The sequence below is a fragment of the Pyrgilauda ruficollis genome, unplaced genomic scaffold (assembly GCF_017590135.1).
Source record: "Pyrgilauda ruficollis isolate IOZ18807 unplaced genomic scaffold, ASM1759013v1 scaffold34, whole genome shotgun sequence".
Classification (NCBI taxonomy): domain Eukaryota; kingdom Metazoa; phylum Chordata; class Aves; order Passeriformes; family Passeridae; genus Pyrgilauda; species Pyrgilauda ruficollis.
Window position 1 is genome coordinate 1,389,594 of NW_024524822.1, and position 18,744 is coordinate 1,408,337.

The following is an 18,744-nucleotide window of genomic DNA, read 5'->3' on the forward strand; positions in this document are numbered from 1 at the left end:
CAAGGGGTGAATATTCTTTGGGAGTCAGAGCGGACAATCCAGTTCCCTGGGAAAACCGAGGGTGTGTCCCTGTATCTGTTTGAAAGGTTGTAATGCCTTTTATTGCCCTGTGAGAGCAGAGGGAACAGCCCGAGGGCAGCGCAGCTGGAGCGGTGACACCGCCTGGGACCAGCCTGCTTTAGGCCAGGCCTTGCCTTGCTCAGAGAAATGAGGTGAGCCAGTCAGTATCTGCCTTCACGTGGGGCGTGAGGCAAATGATGTGGTCAAGAGCAAGCTGGAATGGGCATCAAAGGGCACAGGATCTCCTGCTCTCCAGCCCTGCATCCCCCTCCTGCCACCTGCCCTGGTGGGCAGCAAGGCTCACAAGGGGAGGGCTGAAGGGGCACCTCTGCCAACAGCAGCAGAGCAAGGCAGGAAACAGCCACCTGTGTGTGACTTGTTCTGATCAGCTTCCCAGGAGGTGAAAAATGCAGAGTTCAGTTAGAAAAGCTGTGTCTTCCCCATCCCCACTGTGGCTGATCGCTGAGCACAGCTCATCCTTCTGAGATTGGGGTTGCAGCCCTGCCCAGCCCCGAAAATGTGGGGGTTTGAACCCCCCCACACCACCGTAAGGACTCATCTGGCAGCCCTTATTACAGACTAAGGGCTCACAGACCATCCACTGATCTTGCTTCCTTTCTCCCAAAGTGAACGCTTTCAGTCTTAATTTAATTTTTAAAGTTTAATTCTTAAACTTTGCAGTACTTTTTATTTAGAAACGCCATGGACCCCCTCATCCTCGGAACCCCAGAGAGGGCTCTGCTCACCAGGCACAGCTGTCTCCCAGAGGAATCACCAGTGAAGGACGGGAAATCAAACCGCAGATTTCACCAGGATTTAAATCAGATATTACAGAAGAACAAAGCAGAAAGATTTGCTTTAATGTTCAGTGAGGGAGCCTGTCCCGTGCTGGCCGGCGGTATCACTGCCACTCCCTACCGCACGTAGTTCTTGGGGAAGAGCTGGAAGAGCTTGCCCTCCTGCGTGGGCTCGAAGCCGTACTTCTGCAGGTTGTTGGGGTCGAATGTGCCGTCCTTCACGTCCTTCTCGATGCGCGGAGCCACCACCTGGTCGAAGAGCTGCTTGGCCGTCAAGGGCGGCTCGGAGCCCTCGGGGGCGCGGTACGACACGTAGGGCCGCAGCTTGAAGCCCGTCAGGTCGGGCACGACGAACTCGGGCACCATCTCCCTGACGAGAAGGAACTTCTTGTTGCGGGTGAGCACGCCCAGCTTCTTGGCACCGCGGCCCTTGTTGTGGCTCCGCGGGCCGCGCTTGCTGGTGAACGGCGACACGCGGTCGGCGCCGCGCACCAGCCCGCGGACTAGCTGGGTCAGCAGCCCCATGCCGGGCACCGAGGGCTCAGCGGGGCCGGAGCCGGGCCGGTCCCCGAGGGCAGCCGGGAGCTCAGAGAGACCGGACTGGTCCCCGCGGAATTAGCGAAGCCGGAGAGAGTCCGAAGAGCACCCGGGGGGGCCCAGCGGAGGCGGAGCCGGTCCCCGCGAGCACCGGGACCGGGTTCCCCTCACGACCCGGAGCGGCCCCGCGGCGCTCCCGCCTCGGCACACCCCAACAGCGCCCGCTCCCATTGGCCGGGCCGCGCCGGCCAATCCGCAGCGCCGATGCTGCTCCCGCGCGGCACGCGCGCCGAACGGCTCCCGGGGGGCTTTCCCCGCCAATCAGCAGCGAGCGGCCCGCGGCGTGGGCGGGGCCTGGCGCGGCCGCGCCCCCTGGCGGCGGCGGGCGGGGTCTGCGCTCAGCGCCCTTCGCCCCGGCCCGGGGACCGCGAGCGCCGGGACAGAGACCGGGACCGGGAGCGGGGCTGGCACCGGCACCGCGACCGGCACCGCGACCGGCATGGGGACTATGGCGGGGGAAGGAGCAGGTGAGAGGGCGCCGGGGATCGCTGGAGCGCGGCGGCGGGACGCGGGCCTGGCGGGCTGGTGCAGCCCCCGGCCGGTGCCGGTGCCCCAGGCCCCGCGGGAGGAGGTGTTGTTGTCTTGTTCGGAGCCCGTGTCCCGAGCTCTAGCCTGGCGAAACGGGGCCGGGAGAGCACCCGGCTCCGGCCGGGGTGACCGTGAGGGTGAGCCGCGGTCGGCGCCCTCCGTGCCCGGGCAGGGTCGGGGCTGTCCCCGGGCAGTGCCCGTCCCGCGGGGCCGTCCCGCTCTTGGCTTTCCGTCGGGAGCACGGATGGGTCCGGCTGTGCCGCCGGGCTCGCAGCTCGCCCACAGCCTCTCTCCGTGTGGAGAGGCTCCCGGGGAGCTGCTGTCTGAATTCCCGTGGCCGTGCAGAAGGTTCTTCGGGAGAAGTCCCGTCCCGCAGCACTTCACTGCTGGGTTTTGTTGATGATAAAGTTAAAAAATTATTGTTCCCCTCGTGTTGTTCAAGAGTTTGCATCAGAAGCTGCGGTCATCTCTTAACTCAGACTTCTCTTTGCTTTTGTCTTTGCTCCTGCCGCTCCTCTAGACATGGATGAAGGGGACAACAGCACCAGCCTTGAGGTACAATATGTTTTGCTCTTATTTTTGCACTTATTTATTTCCTTGTGAGTTTCCAGAAGCTGAAAGCAGCTGTACCTAATTTGATAGCGTTGGGACAATACCTTTAGATGCTTTTACTTTGAAAGAGCCTTTCCTTCTGGGAGTTTTATCCTTTCAAACTTTTGAGCATTGCTCCCATTTTGTTGTGTGTGTATTTTATTTCTTGCAAACCTGTTTCATATTCTAAACTGTTTTAATAATGCCATGATTTAAGTATTTTCATTTTTATCCTGAAGAAGGAGGAGCTGCAGAATTCTGGCAGACTGCACTTCTTGCATTTGTTTTTAATCACAAATGTGAAACTCGCAGACCAAAAAGGCACATGATGCTTTCCCTAGTCGTGAAAAACAAACCCCATGAGAGGAAATAGTTCTCAAACTAAAAAACACACACAATGTACTTGTACACAGTCAACAGTGTTTTGTGAAAATCCAGGTTCTGTAGTCAAAACAAGGCACGGGTGCCTCTGAGCTATGAGGAAGCCTTGTGTTTGGGCTAATCCCAATTTTAAGTCCTTGTTTTCAGGGCTGATAAGCCTTTCCCACCCCTGCCTGGCTGGAGAATGTGTCAGTGTTTGCCTTGGACTGCAGTGAGGAGTGGTTGGGCTCGGCAGTGCTGGGTGCCTGGACCCTGGATGGGTGTGAGCTCACTTGTGAGGCTGCATGTTTGTGCTGGTTGCTGCTCAGCCTCGAGTTCTGAAGGAAGCTCGGACATCAGGAAGCAGAGCAATGCTCTTTGTGCCAGTCCATGCCCTGGGCAGGTGACTGCTCCGTGTTCAGAGGCAGGGAGGGCCCTGCAGGGTGGTCCCACAGGTGCTGTGGGTCCGAGGGTTCCTTGGGGCTGGCTGAGCTGAGCTCCTTGGGGTGCTGAGCACAGCCCTCCTCAGGGAGGAGCTGCCCTGGTGACTTGGCTGTGCCCTCATTCCTGCCCCAGGAGCTGTCACAGCAGTCAGTGTCAGTCTCAGGTGTCTGCACAGATCAGCCAGGCTGCTTTGCTTTCTCTGCTTGTCCACAAGGATTGTCCAGGCTGGGAAAGATCCCCCCCGAGTCTGAGCAGGGCAGCATCACGCTGTCACTTGTGAGAACTTTGCAAGAACCTCTCAGGGGTTCTTGGAGCTCTGAGTTTCATCTTTCTCTTGTTGCTTTTCTGCACTGAGGCCCCAGCCTGGGCATGTTTGTGTTTTATTCTTTTCCCCATGGATTTGTTTCTCCCCTTGCAGCAGCAATGTGAGTGTCAGTTGGCAATTACTATTTTTGGTGTTATTTGAGATCATGCAGGCCTGGAGAGCAGCAGAACTGTCCATGTCCCAGTGTCTCTGACAGTGTCAAGGGGAAATAAATGCATTAAGTGACCAGAACAGACTTCCACCAGGAACTTTGTGTCGCCAGGTGTTCTACCTGTTGCTGACACATCTTCAGCTTTTTATTTTTTTCAAAATCTTGTGACTTTTTACTGCAGTCTCGTGAGTAATGGTCTGATAGCAATAGTGACAGAGTTACTTTGACTCATATTGGGAAGATAAACATTAAAGTGCTAAAGTGACCTGAGAAGGCAAAGTGAGCACAGGGATTTGTGTGAGGTGACTGGTCTGGCAGGAGTTTCCTTTGTGCTGTAAAACTGGAATTAATTCCATTAGAGAGACCAGTTTGGTGACTTGGTGTGCCTTTCATTTTTCTCTTGGTGGCAAAGCTGAGTTCAGCTGTCATCCAGATCTGGAGCCAGGGGCAGGAATGGGACCTGAGCTGTGTGTTGTGCTTAATTTAAGTGCTTTTAAGGTTCAAGACTTAGAGGGGGATGTATTTGTCCTTGTACTCACATTGTTTTCACTTGTTCCTAAGAATTGTTTTTCCTTTTTCCCCCTTTCTCTTAAGTTTTGGGTTGGCATTTGTAAGACTGTTTTAGGTGCCAGGTTTTATTCCTGAGTGACACTGATGGACACAGGTCCCAGGACAGCACACCTGAGCTCAGGGCTTCTGCCCATGTACATCTGCTTTTTATATGATTTTAATATGCTGGTTTGTGACTTGTTTTCTCAGTCTCATAAAGTCCTTTGCATTCCATTCTCATCCTTGTTGCTCTGAATAACATAGGGTGATTTTAAAAAGTGTTCATCTGTATGACCCTGGTTTAGCCTGTTTAGGAATGCACTGAACTGACAGCAACACAAAACTCCCCTACTGATCCCTTTCCTCTGGATGTTTCTGTTTGCAAAGTGGGTTATAAGTCAAACAAAAACACAATCAAGTTGATTGAGATGTTTTTTTTTATGGGGACTTTTTTCCAGCTGTGGGAAACTAATTTCACCTTCCTTTTGGTGCCAGGCTGTGTTCCCAAGAGGTGGGACCCCCATCCTGCAGTTTGTGGAGGACAGGATCCAGACCACCATGGTAAGGTAGAGCTGCAGTCAGCTGGCTGAGGGCTGGGGGTGCATCCAGAGCAGCTTCTCCTGGGCTCCACGAGCTCTGCTAAGCCACTGCCAAACTCTGAGTGTTTGTTTCTTTGCTGTCACTGTGCATGAGGCAGGAATTAATTTCTGTTATTTAGAATCCCAGGCTGGTTTGGTCTGAAAGGGACTCCAAAGCCCACCCAGTTCCACCCTCTGCTGTGGGCAGGAACACCTTTCACTATTCCAGGTGGCTCCAGGCTCTGTCCAGCCTGGCCTTGGACACTTGCACAGATCCAGGGGCAGCCACAGCTGCTCTGGGCACCCTGTGCCAGGGCCTGCCCACCCTCCCAGGGAAAGATTTCCAGTATGCCATCTAACTCTGCCCTCCTTCGTCTTAAGGCCATTCCCCCTTGTCCTGTCCCTCCATGCCCTCATACACCCCCTGTACATTGAGTTAATCAGCTCCCAGATCTTTGGGAAGAAAAACATGGAATATTTTCCATGTGATCTCAGGACTGGTCACTGGTGCAGTTTAAACTTCTTGCATATGTGGTATTTGAATTATAAATTAAGTATTTATTATTGTGGTTGACTTTTAGACATCTCACTGAGCTGAGTGTTCTTCAGCCCTTCAAAAAGTATGTAACTTCTGAAGTTGAAAATTATTAACTTCTTTCTCCCTAAATTTCCCTCCCAGCTGACTGGAATTGCAATTGGAGCTGCAGTTGCACTGTTGCTTATAGCGGTTGTTGTGTTTGTCGTGTACAGAAGAGTGAGACAGTCTAGTAAGTACTTGATAGCCATGTAAGTTTTAAAACCAGTTTTTCCATCAATCTTGAGTCTTTTTGTAATTTTCTGTGGCAGTTGCTTGCTGCAGAGCTGTGGTTCTTGCAGGACAGCAGCTTTAAAGGATGGAGAACTTGTGCTGGTTCCCTTCCCCAGGTGTGAGCCCAGAAGTGTCACATGCAGGACCTGGAGGTTTTATTTCAGTGTCAGCCTCAGGACCAGCTGAATTCTGCAGATGAATTAAATGCTACTGTGATTTCACTGTCACAGATGGAGAAATGGTTGAATTAGAGGTTTCCTTGAGGAGATTAAAACCACCCAACCCTTCAGTCTGCCCAGAGAGCCCTTTATCTCCTCTGGGGCTGAGGTGGAGCCTCAAGGCAGCCCTGCCTGGGTCTGGCTTGGCCAGAGCTGGGGAGTGAGGGATCCCAGGTGGTTTAAACTCCAAACCCTGCCCACAGGAGCTGTTCTGGAGGCAGCAAAGTCCCCAAGCTGTGCTCAGGCGCTCTCCCAGCTGCTGAAGGTGGTTTCTGATGTGATGCTTCTGTTTCAGAACAACTTCAGCCACACGTGCCTCAGTACAGGTTTCGCAAGAGGGACAAAGTGATGTTCTACGGGAGGAAGATCATGAGGAAGGTGAGGGCACCTGGTGAAATCCAGTGTAAAGTGGAGAGGTGTAAAGTTTGCAACGCTTCACAGGCTGAGCCTGGCCCAGGGCCTTCAACCTATAAATGTCACTGGGATGTTGTGGATGTGTCAGAACTCCTGCAGTGCTGACTGCATTGCTGATGGAGCAGCAGCAGCTTCTCTTTCTGGCCAGACCTTTCCTCTTTGAAAAATATTTGCAGTCACTGAGGGTAGCAATAAATAAATGAGTATCTAACTCCTGTAGGGAGTTAATGATTGTTTAAATATCCCAGACTCCCAGACTAGTTTGGGTTGGAAAGGACCTTGAAGCTTATTCCATTCCACCCCCTGCCATGGGCAGGGACACCTTCCACTGTCCCAGGCTGCTCCAAGCCCCAATGTCCAGCCTGGCCTTGGGCACTGCCAGGGATGCAGGGGCAGCCACAGCTGCTCTGGGCACCCTGTGCCAGGGCCTCCCTGCCTTCATAGGGTCCTGGCTGTTCCTTGTGCTGCCAGGTCCAGGTGTGCACTCCCTGCAAACCAACATGTGTAGAAAAATAAGGTACAGGGAAGTAACCATCCTTAGTCACCCTGTGTGGAGGAACACTTCCTCCTGTGAACTGCCCCAACCTCTGCCTCCCACACTTCACTGAGGTGAATTCAAACACTTTGACTTAATTAGACACTGGTGGGTTTAATATTCAGTTCTGGAGCTGTTTCATTGTGGAGGAGGTGGTTATTCTCTGAATCTTGTATGGCAGGTCAACCCTTAAGTAGAACTTGGCCAAAAAAGCCTTCAATGAGAGGAAATTTTGTGTGTGCAGCATCATAATTTTAATATTCTTGATGATTTTCATGTGCAACTTCATAATTTGAATAATTTTAAACCAAGTTGTTTATATGTAATTCACATAAGTAAAGAACGCTTAGAATTCCACATGGTAAAATAATTTCAGGTAGTTTTTTGTTTGAGTTTTAGACCTTACTTTTTGTTTTTCTTCCTGAGTAAGGCAGAGAACATTACACCCAAACTGCTGTGGGTTGCACTTCCTGGGTTTTTTATAACATACCAGGATTTCACCTTAAAAAAAAAAATCCCTCCAAAGTAATTAAAGATTCCTTTTGTGAGAGAAACTTTTTATAGAGACTCAACTCTTAAGGTAACAAGTGGAAAATTGGAAATGTTCTGAAAGTACCTAATGAGGGGCTTGCTTGGTGTAGCAGTTATGGCATTTCTCCAGAGGGTGGCACTTCGGAACTAGGAAATGCAAGGAAAAGCCTTGGTTTGTCACCATCACAGCCAGACAGAATCCTGGAATATCCTCAGTGGGAAGACCCACCAGGACCACCCAGCCCAGCCCCTGTCCCTGCCCAGACCCCCCACCAAACAGGCCGTGTTGGTGTTTGCTGGAGGAGGTTTGGCTGTAATTCCTTCTGAGCCTGCGTTCCTTGGAGGGCTCCTCCAAAGGAGCCCCAGCATTTACAGTTCTGTGTTTCCTGCTGGTCTTGCACCTTATTTTGGGGAGCTCTTTGAGGCTCCTTCCCTGCAGCTGGGCTTCCTCTGCTCCTCACAGCTGGGGCTTTGCTAATTTAGGAAGGATTTTGCAAAGGCTGTGACAATTTCAGGTTTTCCCTTTGCATTTTCTTTGCTGCAGGGTCCTTGGGCACTTTGAGAAGCCCCTGTTCCTGGAGCTGTGCAGCACAGAAAGTCTGAAATTCTCAGCAGCCAGGGTTCCAACAAGAATCCACTGCTCTGCACTTCCTGGGAGAAATCTGTTGGCACAGCAGATAGGCTGGCATGAATCATTAAGCATTGATTAAACTTAGACATGTGAATCACAGTGGTTTAGGAGGGATTAATCCCAGCTCTTTGGGGCTGTGGTATTTGTAAAGATCAAGGTTTGTAGCAGTCCCTTGTGTCTCAGATGAGAGAGCAGAACACAAAGCTGATGAGGCAGCTGAAATTATCCTCACACAGGAGATGCAGAAGTTATTGAGGGAGCAAGGTGGGCTTGGAAACAATCACCTTTGGAAAGGTCATTACATAGAGGATCAGGGCACAGAGAGCAGGAGAGAGACCAAGCTCACCTCAGAACAGGCCAGCAGGAGTCACTGGGTTTGTCTGGAGGTGGAAGAGTCAGATTCACTTTTGTGTAGATGGGAAAAAAGATGTTGGTTTGTTTTCCATATGAGTCTCAAAATGTTGAGCACCAGTCCTTGTGATCCCTTCTGCCCAGTTAAATTTTTAATTTTTACTTTCTTCCTGATTGAACTTTGAGTTTAACTTTTGGATGTGAGCAGTTTTCCAGTGGCTGAAAGTTTAGTGGGCCTGTGTTTGGAAATTATATAAAATTTGCTGATTTCTGTGTATTTTTAAATTTTGCTGCTCCTGTTTTTTACAACCTCTTGACAGGTAACCCCTCAGTAAAGGGAGCTCATTGTGCCTCTGGATGAAGGAAGCTGTGTTTTGTTGGTGTTAAATAGCAAAGACAAGCAGATCACAACATCCCTGGAAAAAACTGGCTCATAGTTTCTTTTGATTTATCACTTTTAGAAAGCTGGTTTAAAACCCTGTGGTTGGAATTAGTGCATTTCCATCAGAGCAGAGAGAAAAGAACCACCTGAGCTTTCTGAAATGCTGCAAGTTTGCCAAAATGCAGCTGTGAGGCTGCAGTAATGCTGTGTGTGTGCTTGCAGGATGGAACAGAGGTGGTGGTGAAGGAGGTGCTGGCAGGAGACAGCGTGCACAGCCTGCTGAGCATCCTGGATGTCATCACGGTGAGTTCTGGGAGGGGCTCATCCCTGCTGGCTCCCACTGAGCCTGGCAGGGGAAGCAGGCCTTGGGCATTCCTAGGGAAGAATCACAATGCAAAATGGCTTTTCTGATAACTCCTCCCAGGCCTTTGCAGGTGTAAGCTGAGCTTGGTGGTGTGGAGGGTGCTCGTGAAATGTGTGCTTGGCTGGCTGCTTCTGATTGGCAGGAGGATCTGAATGATCCCTTTGTGTCTGGAATACTGAGATTACAGTTTGATTTGTTCAAATCACAGCTCAGGCAGGAACAGGACAGGCTGGGGCCCAGCAGTCCAGGCTTTTACATGTTTGATGGGTTGCTTAATGAATTTGTTTTTATTTAGTCTAATGAAAATAAATCTGACAGTTGTTAGTACTGTGATTTTACTGTGAAACCAGTTGATGGATTTATTTTGTTTTGTAACATCAGTGGTGCTGGTGGCCAGTTGAGGGCTGTGCTCTTTGGCAGGGGCCAGGATGAGCTGAATGCTGATCCTATTCAGTGCAAAATTGGTGGATTTTGTTTCAGTTGGAATTAGACTGATGGTTTTGCTGAAATCATTTTAGGAATGCCTAAATGGAAGGTGTTGAATTCAACATATTTGATAATACCCAAACCCTGAAGGTGTTTTCCTGAAGTATTTTGATAGGGTGGGATTTGAGAGGATGAAGATAAATCTAGTCAATAAGTTGTTCATGTTTACCTTGTGCCATGTTTCTGCCATGCTTGGCTGTTGCTGTTCATCAAAAGGTGCCATGGCTCTGTGTGTGAGGAGCTGGATGGGCAGCCCAGAGAGTGGTGGGGAACAGTGCTGCATCCAGCTGGCAGCCAGTCACCAGGGGTGTCCCTCAGAGCTGGGGCCGGCTCTGTTCAGTGTTTCTGTTGATGACATGGATGAGGGGATTGAGTCTTGCATTAGTAAATGTGCAGGTGACACTGAGCTGGGAGCATGTGTCCATCTGTTGGAGGGTAGGAGAGCTCTGCAGGGAGACCTGGAATGGTTGGAGGGATGGAAGAGTCCAATAGGATGAAGTTTAGTAAGTCCAAGTGCCCAGTCCTGCATTTTGGCCACAATAACCCCCTGCAATGCCAGAGGCTGGGGACGGAAAGGATTCTCTGAAGTGCTCTTTGTCACTTAGAAAAAGCAGGCACACACCTCTATATCCACATTATCTGTATGTGGATGTATTATGTACATACATATTATGTATGTCTGTAGTTCCCGTGAAACCTATCAACAGTGATAACGTTTTTTAAGCTTGGTCACAGTTTTCTCTATAGAAAGGGAATAATTTGGACTATGGCAAGTCTGGTTCTTGCTGTCAAAATCATAATATCTTTGTAAATCCATATTAGTTATTTCCACCATGAAATTTTCTTCATGACAATATTCTAAAGAGCAGGGCCATCATAAAGGAACATGAATACCAGTCATGTTCTTGCTTGTTTAAAATGAATATAAGAAAAGAAATCCTTGTGTATCAGTGCTTTATGGCTTTGTTTTCTAAAAAAGTGGTTGCCATTCATTTTTTATCCTGTTGGGTTTTTTTAAATTTTTAATTCTCATTCTGTAATTTTTTTCTCTTTCTCATTAGTTATACCATTGGTAAGTAAAAGAAATAGAAATGATTGAAAGTGTGCTGAACAGAGTTAGCAGTCTGCAGAAGAATCTGTGATGAGAAAACCTTGAAATAAACTTGCTAAACTTGTTCTCATTTATTTTTACAACTCTTTTGTTCCTCACTTCCCAGCTTCGTGAGCTGCTTGTTTCGTTGCTGTTTTTCCTCTTCCTTATGTTCCTTGCAGACTGTAGGTAGAGGAGTAGCATGAAAATAGGCAAGGAGAGAGGAAGTAGCCCTGGATCAAAATAGAGACCCCTCAGTGTCATCCCAAAACAGTGAGTGAGTCTTAGAACATCCTACAGATACCATAAAGTGAATTAGATTTCACTGCACCACCAAACACATGGCTGTGCTGTGAAGAAAGGGTGCATTCAGAGAGGATTTAGTTGTCTCAGCTGGATTTGTGATTCTTTTGACTTATTTTGCAGCACCTGATATCAGGCTGGTCCCTCGCTTAGTTGAGAGTTGTGCAAGAAGGTTGAGGGTGCTGCAAGAAGTGGCAAATCTTGTTGGTGGACCTAAAAGAAAGGTCACACCAGAGGTACTTTTCTAATTGAATCTTTCAGCTTTTAAACTGAAAAGTCCCTTCAGTTCTACTGAAGTTCTGCAGTTCTATGTATACAAAGATAGCAGCTGTGACATGAGCCTCCCCTTATTCCAAGAACAGATTGATGCTGCTTTCTCCAAACTCTCATGAGAAACTGGAAGCTTTTGAATCCAAGTAGCTGCAGGCCCTTTCCTGGTATTCTGGAACATTTCTGAGGTGCAGTAAATGACTTTGACTTGACACTGCCTCAAATACAAAGAAGTCTCTGAGCTGAGCCTTGTTGATGTCTCTGTTTTCAGCAACTCTTGTGAGAGCTTGTGTGTGCAGCCAGAGCTTTTCCCAGAACAGTCAATGCTCATCCAGAGTGACCTGGTCCAGCAGAGATGTGATGCTGATTGCTGGAGATTTGGGGTTCACTCTTCTCTTGTCCTGCATGTGGAGATGCTTTTAGGAAAACTGGGGCCTGGTGGCATAGTTGGAATAAGAAAGTTGGAGAAAGAACAGGCTGTGAGGGATATATTGATCAAATGGCAGTGATTGAGGGGGGGGGGAAGGTGAAAGTCAGGATTAAAAGAAGCTGGAAAAACACTTGGATAAAGGTGAGCCTGCAGGGCTGACAAGATGGATGAGGTTATAAAGAAGTGATTGATGGCTGCAAGAGCATTGGGTGCAGCAGTGTTGATGTAGAGGATGTCAGGAAGGAGTGAAGGAAGACAAAATCTAGCCATGGAAATGGGGAGAACATCCCAGATTCTTGGGTCCAAAAAGGAGCTACCACTGCAGGTGGGAGAATGTGAAACATCCATGTCTCTTGCAGCTGATTTTCTGACCAAGCTTGGTTGGATTTGGCCATAAGCTGTCACCTGGGTTCAGCTGCTGCTTGGAGGTGATGCCTCAGCTCTTGGAATGAGACAGAAGTAAATAGTTACCTGCCCTGAGAACAAAAAGTTCTCTGTTGAAAAAAACCTGTTTCATAACTGATTATAATTTAACTGTTCTTGTCATCTCAGTGTGTGATTGCAAAATAGTATAATTTGAACGTGGTATTCTCCCTGTGCTGCTGATAACATTAGAGCTGAGAGAAGTGACAATTATGGAAGATTTCCTCCTCACACTCCTCTGACAGCTCTTGCACGTCCCAGCCCCATTAGCCATGGTGTTGGCCCTTTCAGAAGAGCTGCTCTCATGCAGGGACTTCAGAGAGGCAAAATTATATGCTGAAAACTCAGAGGAATGGGCTGTTCTTTAGAGGAAAAGGCTTCTGCATTGTTATCTGTTATTATCCTAAAGCTGTTTTTCTAAGGTTGTCAGCACTGAGCACTTTCCAGAAAAAACCCAAGCACTTTACTGGGTAGACAAGAGACCAGAGTTCTGGGATACCTAGGGCTCAGTTTGCTCTTTGGAATAACTCATGAAACACCATTAAACTTGATACTTATCATTGTCCAGCAACTAAAGATTTCATAATTTCCTTGGTTTTTTACTATATTTTTGCTGTAGAGATTGGTAGAAAATATAGTTGATGTCAAATGCAGACTGTATACATTTTCTTTTGCATGTAAGTATAAGACATCTAAATTAATTCTTCATGTAAAGCCAGGCTTCAAACTGGCCTGTAAAAGAGGCTTGCTGCATTTATTTTTGTGTACAGCCAAAGCACAGAAATGTTATTTGTTAATTTCTTTACTTAATTAAAAGAAACTTGGGAAAACTGAGGACACTGGGAGCTTTGCACTGTAGGTCAAAGAGTTGTTTAAAATTTCAGGTCCCTTAGGAACTTGAAAATCAAGGCTATTAATATCATCCCCAGATTTTATAAAAAGGTCAGCTGAAGTTGGTGTAATTAAGAAATTGGTTCCAATTAATTTAATTTAATTTTAGAATCTGCTTCATGGTGCCTTCCAGACCAGCAGGCAGACAGAGCTGCAGCTTTATTTTCCAGAGTCATTAGAGAAAGTCTCTGGTTTGGTTTTGCTGGGTTCTTTAGGCAGGAATTCCTTCAGAATGCTTGTGCTGAGTTGTGTGATGCTCTGCAAGTCTTGCAGGCAGTTTGGTTTGTAGTCAGCGTTTAACATCTGTGTGTCAGTGTTGGGAAAAAGGTGCCTTGTGTTGCTGTGGAGGGGAAAAAGCTGCTGGAGCTGTGAGGTGCTGTTAAAATAGAAACTCCATTTCTTCCCCTGCTCCTGCTCTGTGCTGCAAAAAGGCTCTTTTTATCTTATCAATACTGTGTAAATCAATATTTGATGGATTAGTAAATTAATTTATGAGTTAGAGATCTTGTTTCCAGCATTTATTAAGTGGGTGAAAGGGGTATTGTCTGTCTTTTTAGCCAAGTGTTTGGCAGTAGATGTTTGTTAAAATCTGTTCTTGTTTAAGGGGGAAAATCCAAACCCAGAGACTTGCCTTTCAGTGTGAAAAAAATCTCTGTATTCTACCCACTTTTCATTTGTTTGTTAGTTCTCCATCTGTTCTTTGAGCAGGATGGTCTAGACCCACTTTGTCTCCAGTAAAGTGAAGCTGTTTGGATTTGTCACGTGGAATATTTGAAGTGTATATATATATATATATGAAAAAAAAGTGTATATATCTTGAAACACAAGAAATCTGCCTGTCTTTTGTCTTCCTCCATTATGTCTGTAATTGCCGTACAATTTTGTTGTGTTTTTCACTGGTTGTGTGAGTCTGGGGTTGTTTATGCAGCAAATAACTTGGTTGTCAGCACAGATAATAAAATCTACAAACCCTCTTTTCTCTGCAGCCTTGACTAGCTGGGGTTTCAGAGGCTGGCTGTGTCATACAGCTGTGTCAGAGCTGAGAGCCTGGCACTTCCCTCACCTGATCCAGCTCCCTGGAGCTCTCATTTCCCTGCCCTGTCTCTGGTGCAGGTGTGAATTCACCCTCAGTACACCCCCGTGGTCCTGGAGCACCAGCTCAAGGCTCCTTGTGGTCAGAGGTGTCTGACAGACACAGACAGCAGCAAAGCAGGAATTTGGGAGGAATTGGATTGGATCATGGATGGATTAACCCCCTGTCTCTGGAACTTTCTCTTAGGGTCACCCTGCTCCCTATAAAACCGTCTCGGCCCGAGCAGCCTCTCCGTCCACAATACTGAGGCTTCCAGCCAGTGCCTTCCAGGATGTGTTCCAGAAATACCCTGAAACCCTTGTGAGAGTGGTGCAGGTAGGTAGAGCTGAGGGGGAAGGGGAACCACTCTCATTTCTCAGTTACAGGAGGATATTTAGAGGCTCAGCAAGCTCATCATCCGTCCTTTGGTAGGTACAGAACTGCTCAGCACATCTTATCAAGATTTGGGCTTGTTCTGCTGTTCTCCTGGGTGTTGAGCCCTAGACTTAATAATTCAGCATTATCCCAAACAGGAAAACATAATTTATGTATCTGTGAATCTCCATTAATTGTATTTCTGCCTGTGGTACCCTCATCAATCAGCCAGACCTGCAGTGTGAGTCTGTTGGTCCTTGGGGAGTAGAAAGGTGCTGGTGTGGGCTCTGCAGCTTGGGGGGGACCAGGAGGGCTCCAGAATGGCTGAGAGTCGTGAACAGACTGTCACATGTCCTGAAACAGGACTGCTGGACCCTCAGGAGCTGTTTGGTGAGGGCTGATGCTTTGGAAGAGTCACAAAATTCAGACTGACGTGTGAATTTTCACTTTCGAAGCCTCTGTCAGCACCTGAGGGAAGAGCTGTGCTTTGTGTCAGTTGTGTTGCCCTTCTGCTTCTTTGCAAGGGCTCAGACAGCTCTCCAGGGAGCATCTCCTGCAGGTGGGAGGTGGTGCAGGGATCAGGTTAAGGATTTCCAGGGGTGGTGCCTTGTCCCACAGGTGTAGCAGCCACAAGGTGACCCCACGAGTCACTCTGGGCTGTCCTTTTGCTTTGCCATCACTTCTGAATCTGTTTGTCCTTGCAAACTGTTCTGGTCTCTGGGTGATTTATGAGCAACACATGAACCTCTTCATACTGCTGGTTGAAGGAGAACAGATCATTAACACGAAATTAATTTCCTCTGTGAGAGCTAATAAAGAAGAGGGGATGGCTCAGGAGTGGGAATTAGCTGGCAGGGCAGAGGAAGGTGCCACTGATCCCAGTGTTAGCTTTGAGTGCTTGTGGGGCAGTGGAACAGCTTCTCTATGGGGAGAGCTGGAATAATTTTTTTAATGAAGAGGAAAATTGGACACAAATACTTCTGTTTCAAGGCACTTTTACTATGATGTTTATAGGAAACAAAAGGCATTTGGTGTTTGGGAGTAAGACTTTTGATTCTTGTGCCATCAGATGATTGTGAAGTCTTTGGTAAATCATTTGAATCTGTCTCAATTTATCAGCTGCTAAAAAGCAATTTCAGCTTAGTGTACAGTCTGTATTTTATAGAATGCTTTCAGGTACCCTGGTGCATGATTGTGTCTAAATGCCAGAATGCGTGTGGGAGAATGCTAAATCCATTGCTGTTGCTTCTTTGTTCCCCGCCTGCAGATCATCATGGTGAGGCTGCAGAGGGTGACATTCCTGGCCTTGCACAACTACCTGGGGCTGACCACGGAGCTCTTCAGCTGTGTAAGTTTGGGAGGCAGGCCCTCTGCTCTCCTGGCAGGGCACAGAGAGGTTTTCCTTCTTCCAGAAGGTCATAAAGCAAATGCTGCATATTAATTTCATAATGACAGTGCTTGAGGACTGAGGCACTTGTATAACCAGCCCATAAAACGCAGCCTACACTGATGCCTGGGGAATTGGTGGGGAGGCCTAAACTTCCCAAGTGCATCATTCCGTGGCTGATGAGTGTGCTCTGCTGGGTGTGCTCCAGCACTTCTGATGTTTGCTGATGATGTCACCTCTGCCTGGGGCAGTGGGGAAAACGCTGCACCCGTGGTGGCACAGGGACAGGGAGTGCTCAGTGTCGAGCTGGGAGTCCCCAGGCCCTGCTGGGATGCACTGAGGGAGCTGCAGATCCCAGGGCAAGCCGCCCTTGGGGATCTGGGGCTGATGAGCACAAGCTGAGTGGTTCCTGGGGGTCTGTGCAGGCTCCAGGGTGTGGGACACGTGTCAGGGGGTGGTTGATGTTTGCCTGTCCCCTCTGCTCCCAGCAGAATCAGGGCACCCCTCTGATCTCCGTGAGCAGCGTCACCGCTGGAGGCAGCGCCGGCAAGGCGGGGAAGAGACAAACACCCAGTGCCTTGGAGGAGGAACGTGGAGAGAAGTTTGAAAAGTCTGGGGAAGCCCTGGAAATGGGTAATGCTTCTGGAAACATGGGAGAGCTGTCCTCTGGGATCTTCTTTAATTTTTGTACTACTCGCAGAATCCCAGCCTGTGGTGTCCCCTGGGGCCTGCTGACACCCTGGTCATCCCCAGTGTGGAACCCCACACCAGCCTGGGTTGGAAAGGACCTTAAAGCCCATCCAGTGCCATCCTGCCATGGCAGGGACATCTTCCACTGTCCCAGGCTGCTCCCAGCCCTGTCCAGCCTGGCTTTGGGCACTGCCAGGGATCCAGGGGCAGCCACAGCTGCTCTGGGCACCCTGTGCCAGGGCCTCACTGCCTTTAACAGTAAATAATTTCCTCCCCAGATCCAGTCTAACCATGTCCTCCTTCAGCTTGAGGCCATTCCCCTGTGTCCTTTCACTGCATTTGATCCACTGTTGATATCACTGCTATTGATCAGAGGATTTTTATTTTATCAAAGTAGTTAAGGATTGTCTTAGATTAATTTCAGGTTTGAAGCCTTTGAATGGTTCTTAGTTTCAATGGGGAAATATTACTGTGTTGTTAATGATATTGAGGGATGAAGGAAAGGGGAAAAATAAGTGACTCCTCATTTTGAATGCAGAGAGGGAGTTGGGAAAATTCAGCACTCTAGACACCAGCAGTAGAATTGCTGGATATGTGTCTTTTCAGCCTAAATACTCAGAACTGAAGGTGAAGCCAGGAAAATAGATGGAGTTGAATTTTACCTCTGTAGATGGAAAAAAATTCATTAATTCAAAACCAGGAAAAAGGTTTAATTTAATAATAAATTTAATATTTAAAGTCCATGTTTCAGAATCTTAAATCAACCTTTAATAGTAGGTAGTTAAAGGTTCTTGTTGTTAGAGAAACTTGCTTTATTAGGGGATACCTTGTGTTTACAACATTTGTTTTTAAATTTCAGACATGTTGAGGATTTCTGGTACAGAAAACTCTGAGCATGTTTTCAGAAGAAGCCTTTCATCACCTCCCTATGCAGGCTCTACAGAGGCTTCTAGTAAGTAGTGCTTGGCAAAATTGTGGGGAATATGTAATTTATCTAATCATGAGGGAAACCAGATGATATCTGGAGTGCTGGGTTAGATAATTTTCCTGTTTATGGTGGATAATCATCTTGCAGTCCTGTTCATGGTAGATAATCATCTTGCAGTGGTGCTGCTTCCTAACTCATTGGTCAAAAAATTTAGTAACAAATGGACTATTATCCCAGAGAGCATTCCCTTGCTGTCATTATCAGCAATGAGGAGCATCATTTGGCTACCAAGACCTGCAAATGAAGAGCTTTATTAATTGATATTACTGAAACAAACTGAATTATGATGATAGGCCATCATCTTTCACATAAAAGATGACACACGTTTCTTGCTTGGCTGATTGTCCCAAAAAGCACATTACATTGCGTTGCTGCTTTTAGAGGAATGTTCTTTAGAGTGGATAATAAAGGTGATGGATCATGGGATGCTCTGAGGAGACATTTATGAGGCTGAGCTGCTTTGATGCTGCAGTATCATTTTGGGGAACTTCAGTTACTCCACGGTAGACATTTTCCTCTGGGTCTTGTGTTTAGGGCAGCTTTGTGCTTCAAGGTGGAAAAACTGGAGTTCTTGTGGGAATCACAAAGCGCAGGCATCTGTCTCTGTTAGATGAGTAATAAATTAACCACTGTCAGGGAATTCCAAGCTCCTGCTCAGGTACTGTTAATAGAGAAATGTTTAATCAGTGGAATAAAGGTGCCCTAGGTACTTTAGAAGATACTTTCATTGCTCACCTTGCTATTAAGTGACTTAGGAGGAAGGAACATACTATGAGGGGTTAAAGGGCTTGGAGACAGGGAAGAAGGAGGGAGCCAGGCTGAGGGAGCCCTGAGCACAGAGAGCTTTCCCCAGGGTAAGGGTTGTGCCCTTGTTGCTGCCACACAAAGCTGCTGGTGTGGAGAGGAGAGCAATGGGGAGTTCCTTCAGTTTTAACACTGGAGGGCTCATTTATTTCCTCTTCAGTTCCTCTGGGCAAGTGTGAAGGGTCCCACTCTAGATTCTTCATGGTTTCCACGTTTGTTACTGTCCAGAGGGGTGGACGTGATGCAGAAATAGGATTTTGTTTGGGGTAAGTTTGCCAGGGAGACAAATTAAGAGACAATACTGACTGACCCACGCAAGAC

The 18,744-nt window shown here is 47.8% G+C and overlaps 2 protein-coding genes across 2 annotated transcripts in view; one reads left to right on the plus strand and one right to left on the minus strand.

Moving 5' to 3' along the window:
• Positions 1-706: 706 nt before the first annotated feature.
• MRPL41 (mitochondrial ribosomal protein L41) lies at positions 707-1,621 on the minus strand. Its single transcript, XM_041475164.1, has one exon. The coding sequence runs from the start codon at positions 1,380-1,382 to the stop codon at positions 975-977; it is 408 nt and encodes a 135-aa protein (XP_041331098.1). The 5' UTR covers positions 1,383-1,621; the 3' UTR covers positions 707-974.
• A 163-nt stretch (positions 1,622-1,784) lies between these two features.
• The window catches only part of PNPLA7 (patatin like phospholipase domain containing 7), a 120,483-nt gene continuing 103,523 nt past the window's right edge, over positions 1,785-18,744 (plus strand). The window contains exons 1-10 of the mRNA XM_041475190.1: positions 1,785-1,921; positions 2,503-2,537; positions 4,898-4,963; positions 5,660-5,747; positions 6,302-6,429; positions 9,073-9,153; positions 14,387-14,515; positions 15,822-15,902; positions 16,430-16,574; positions 17,491-17,583. Coding sequence (XP_041331124.1) covers positions 1,894-1,921; positions 2,503-2,537; positions 4,898-4,963; positions 5,660-5,747; positions 6,302-6,429; positions 9,073-9,153; positions 14,387-14,515; positions 15,822-15,902; positions 16,430-16,574; positions 17,491-17,583 — 874 coding nt within the window. The 5' untranslated portion in view covers positions 1,785-1,893. The remainder of the gene's footprint in view (positions 1,922-2,502; positions 2,538-4,897; positions 4,964-5,659; positions 5,748-6,301; positions 6,430-9,072; positions 9,154-14,386; positions 14,516-15,821; positions 15,903-16,429; positions 16,575-17,490; positions 17,584-18,744) is intronic.

Bases quoted from the DNA above. Each gene is read 5' to 3' on its own strand.
- MRPL41 (XM_041475164.1), bottom strand. From the start codon at position 1,382: ATGGGGCTGCTGACCCAGCTAGTCCGCGGGCTGGTGCGCGGCGCCGAC.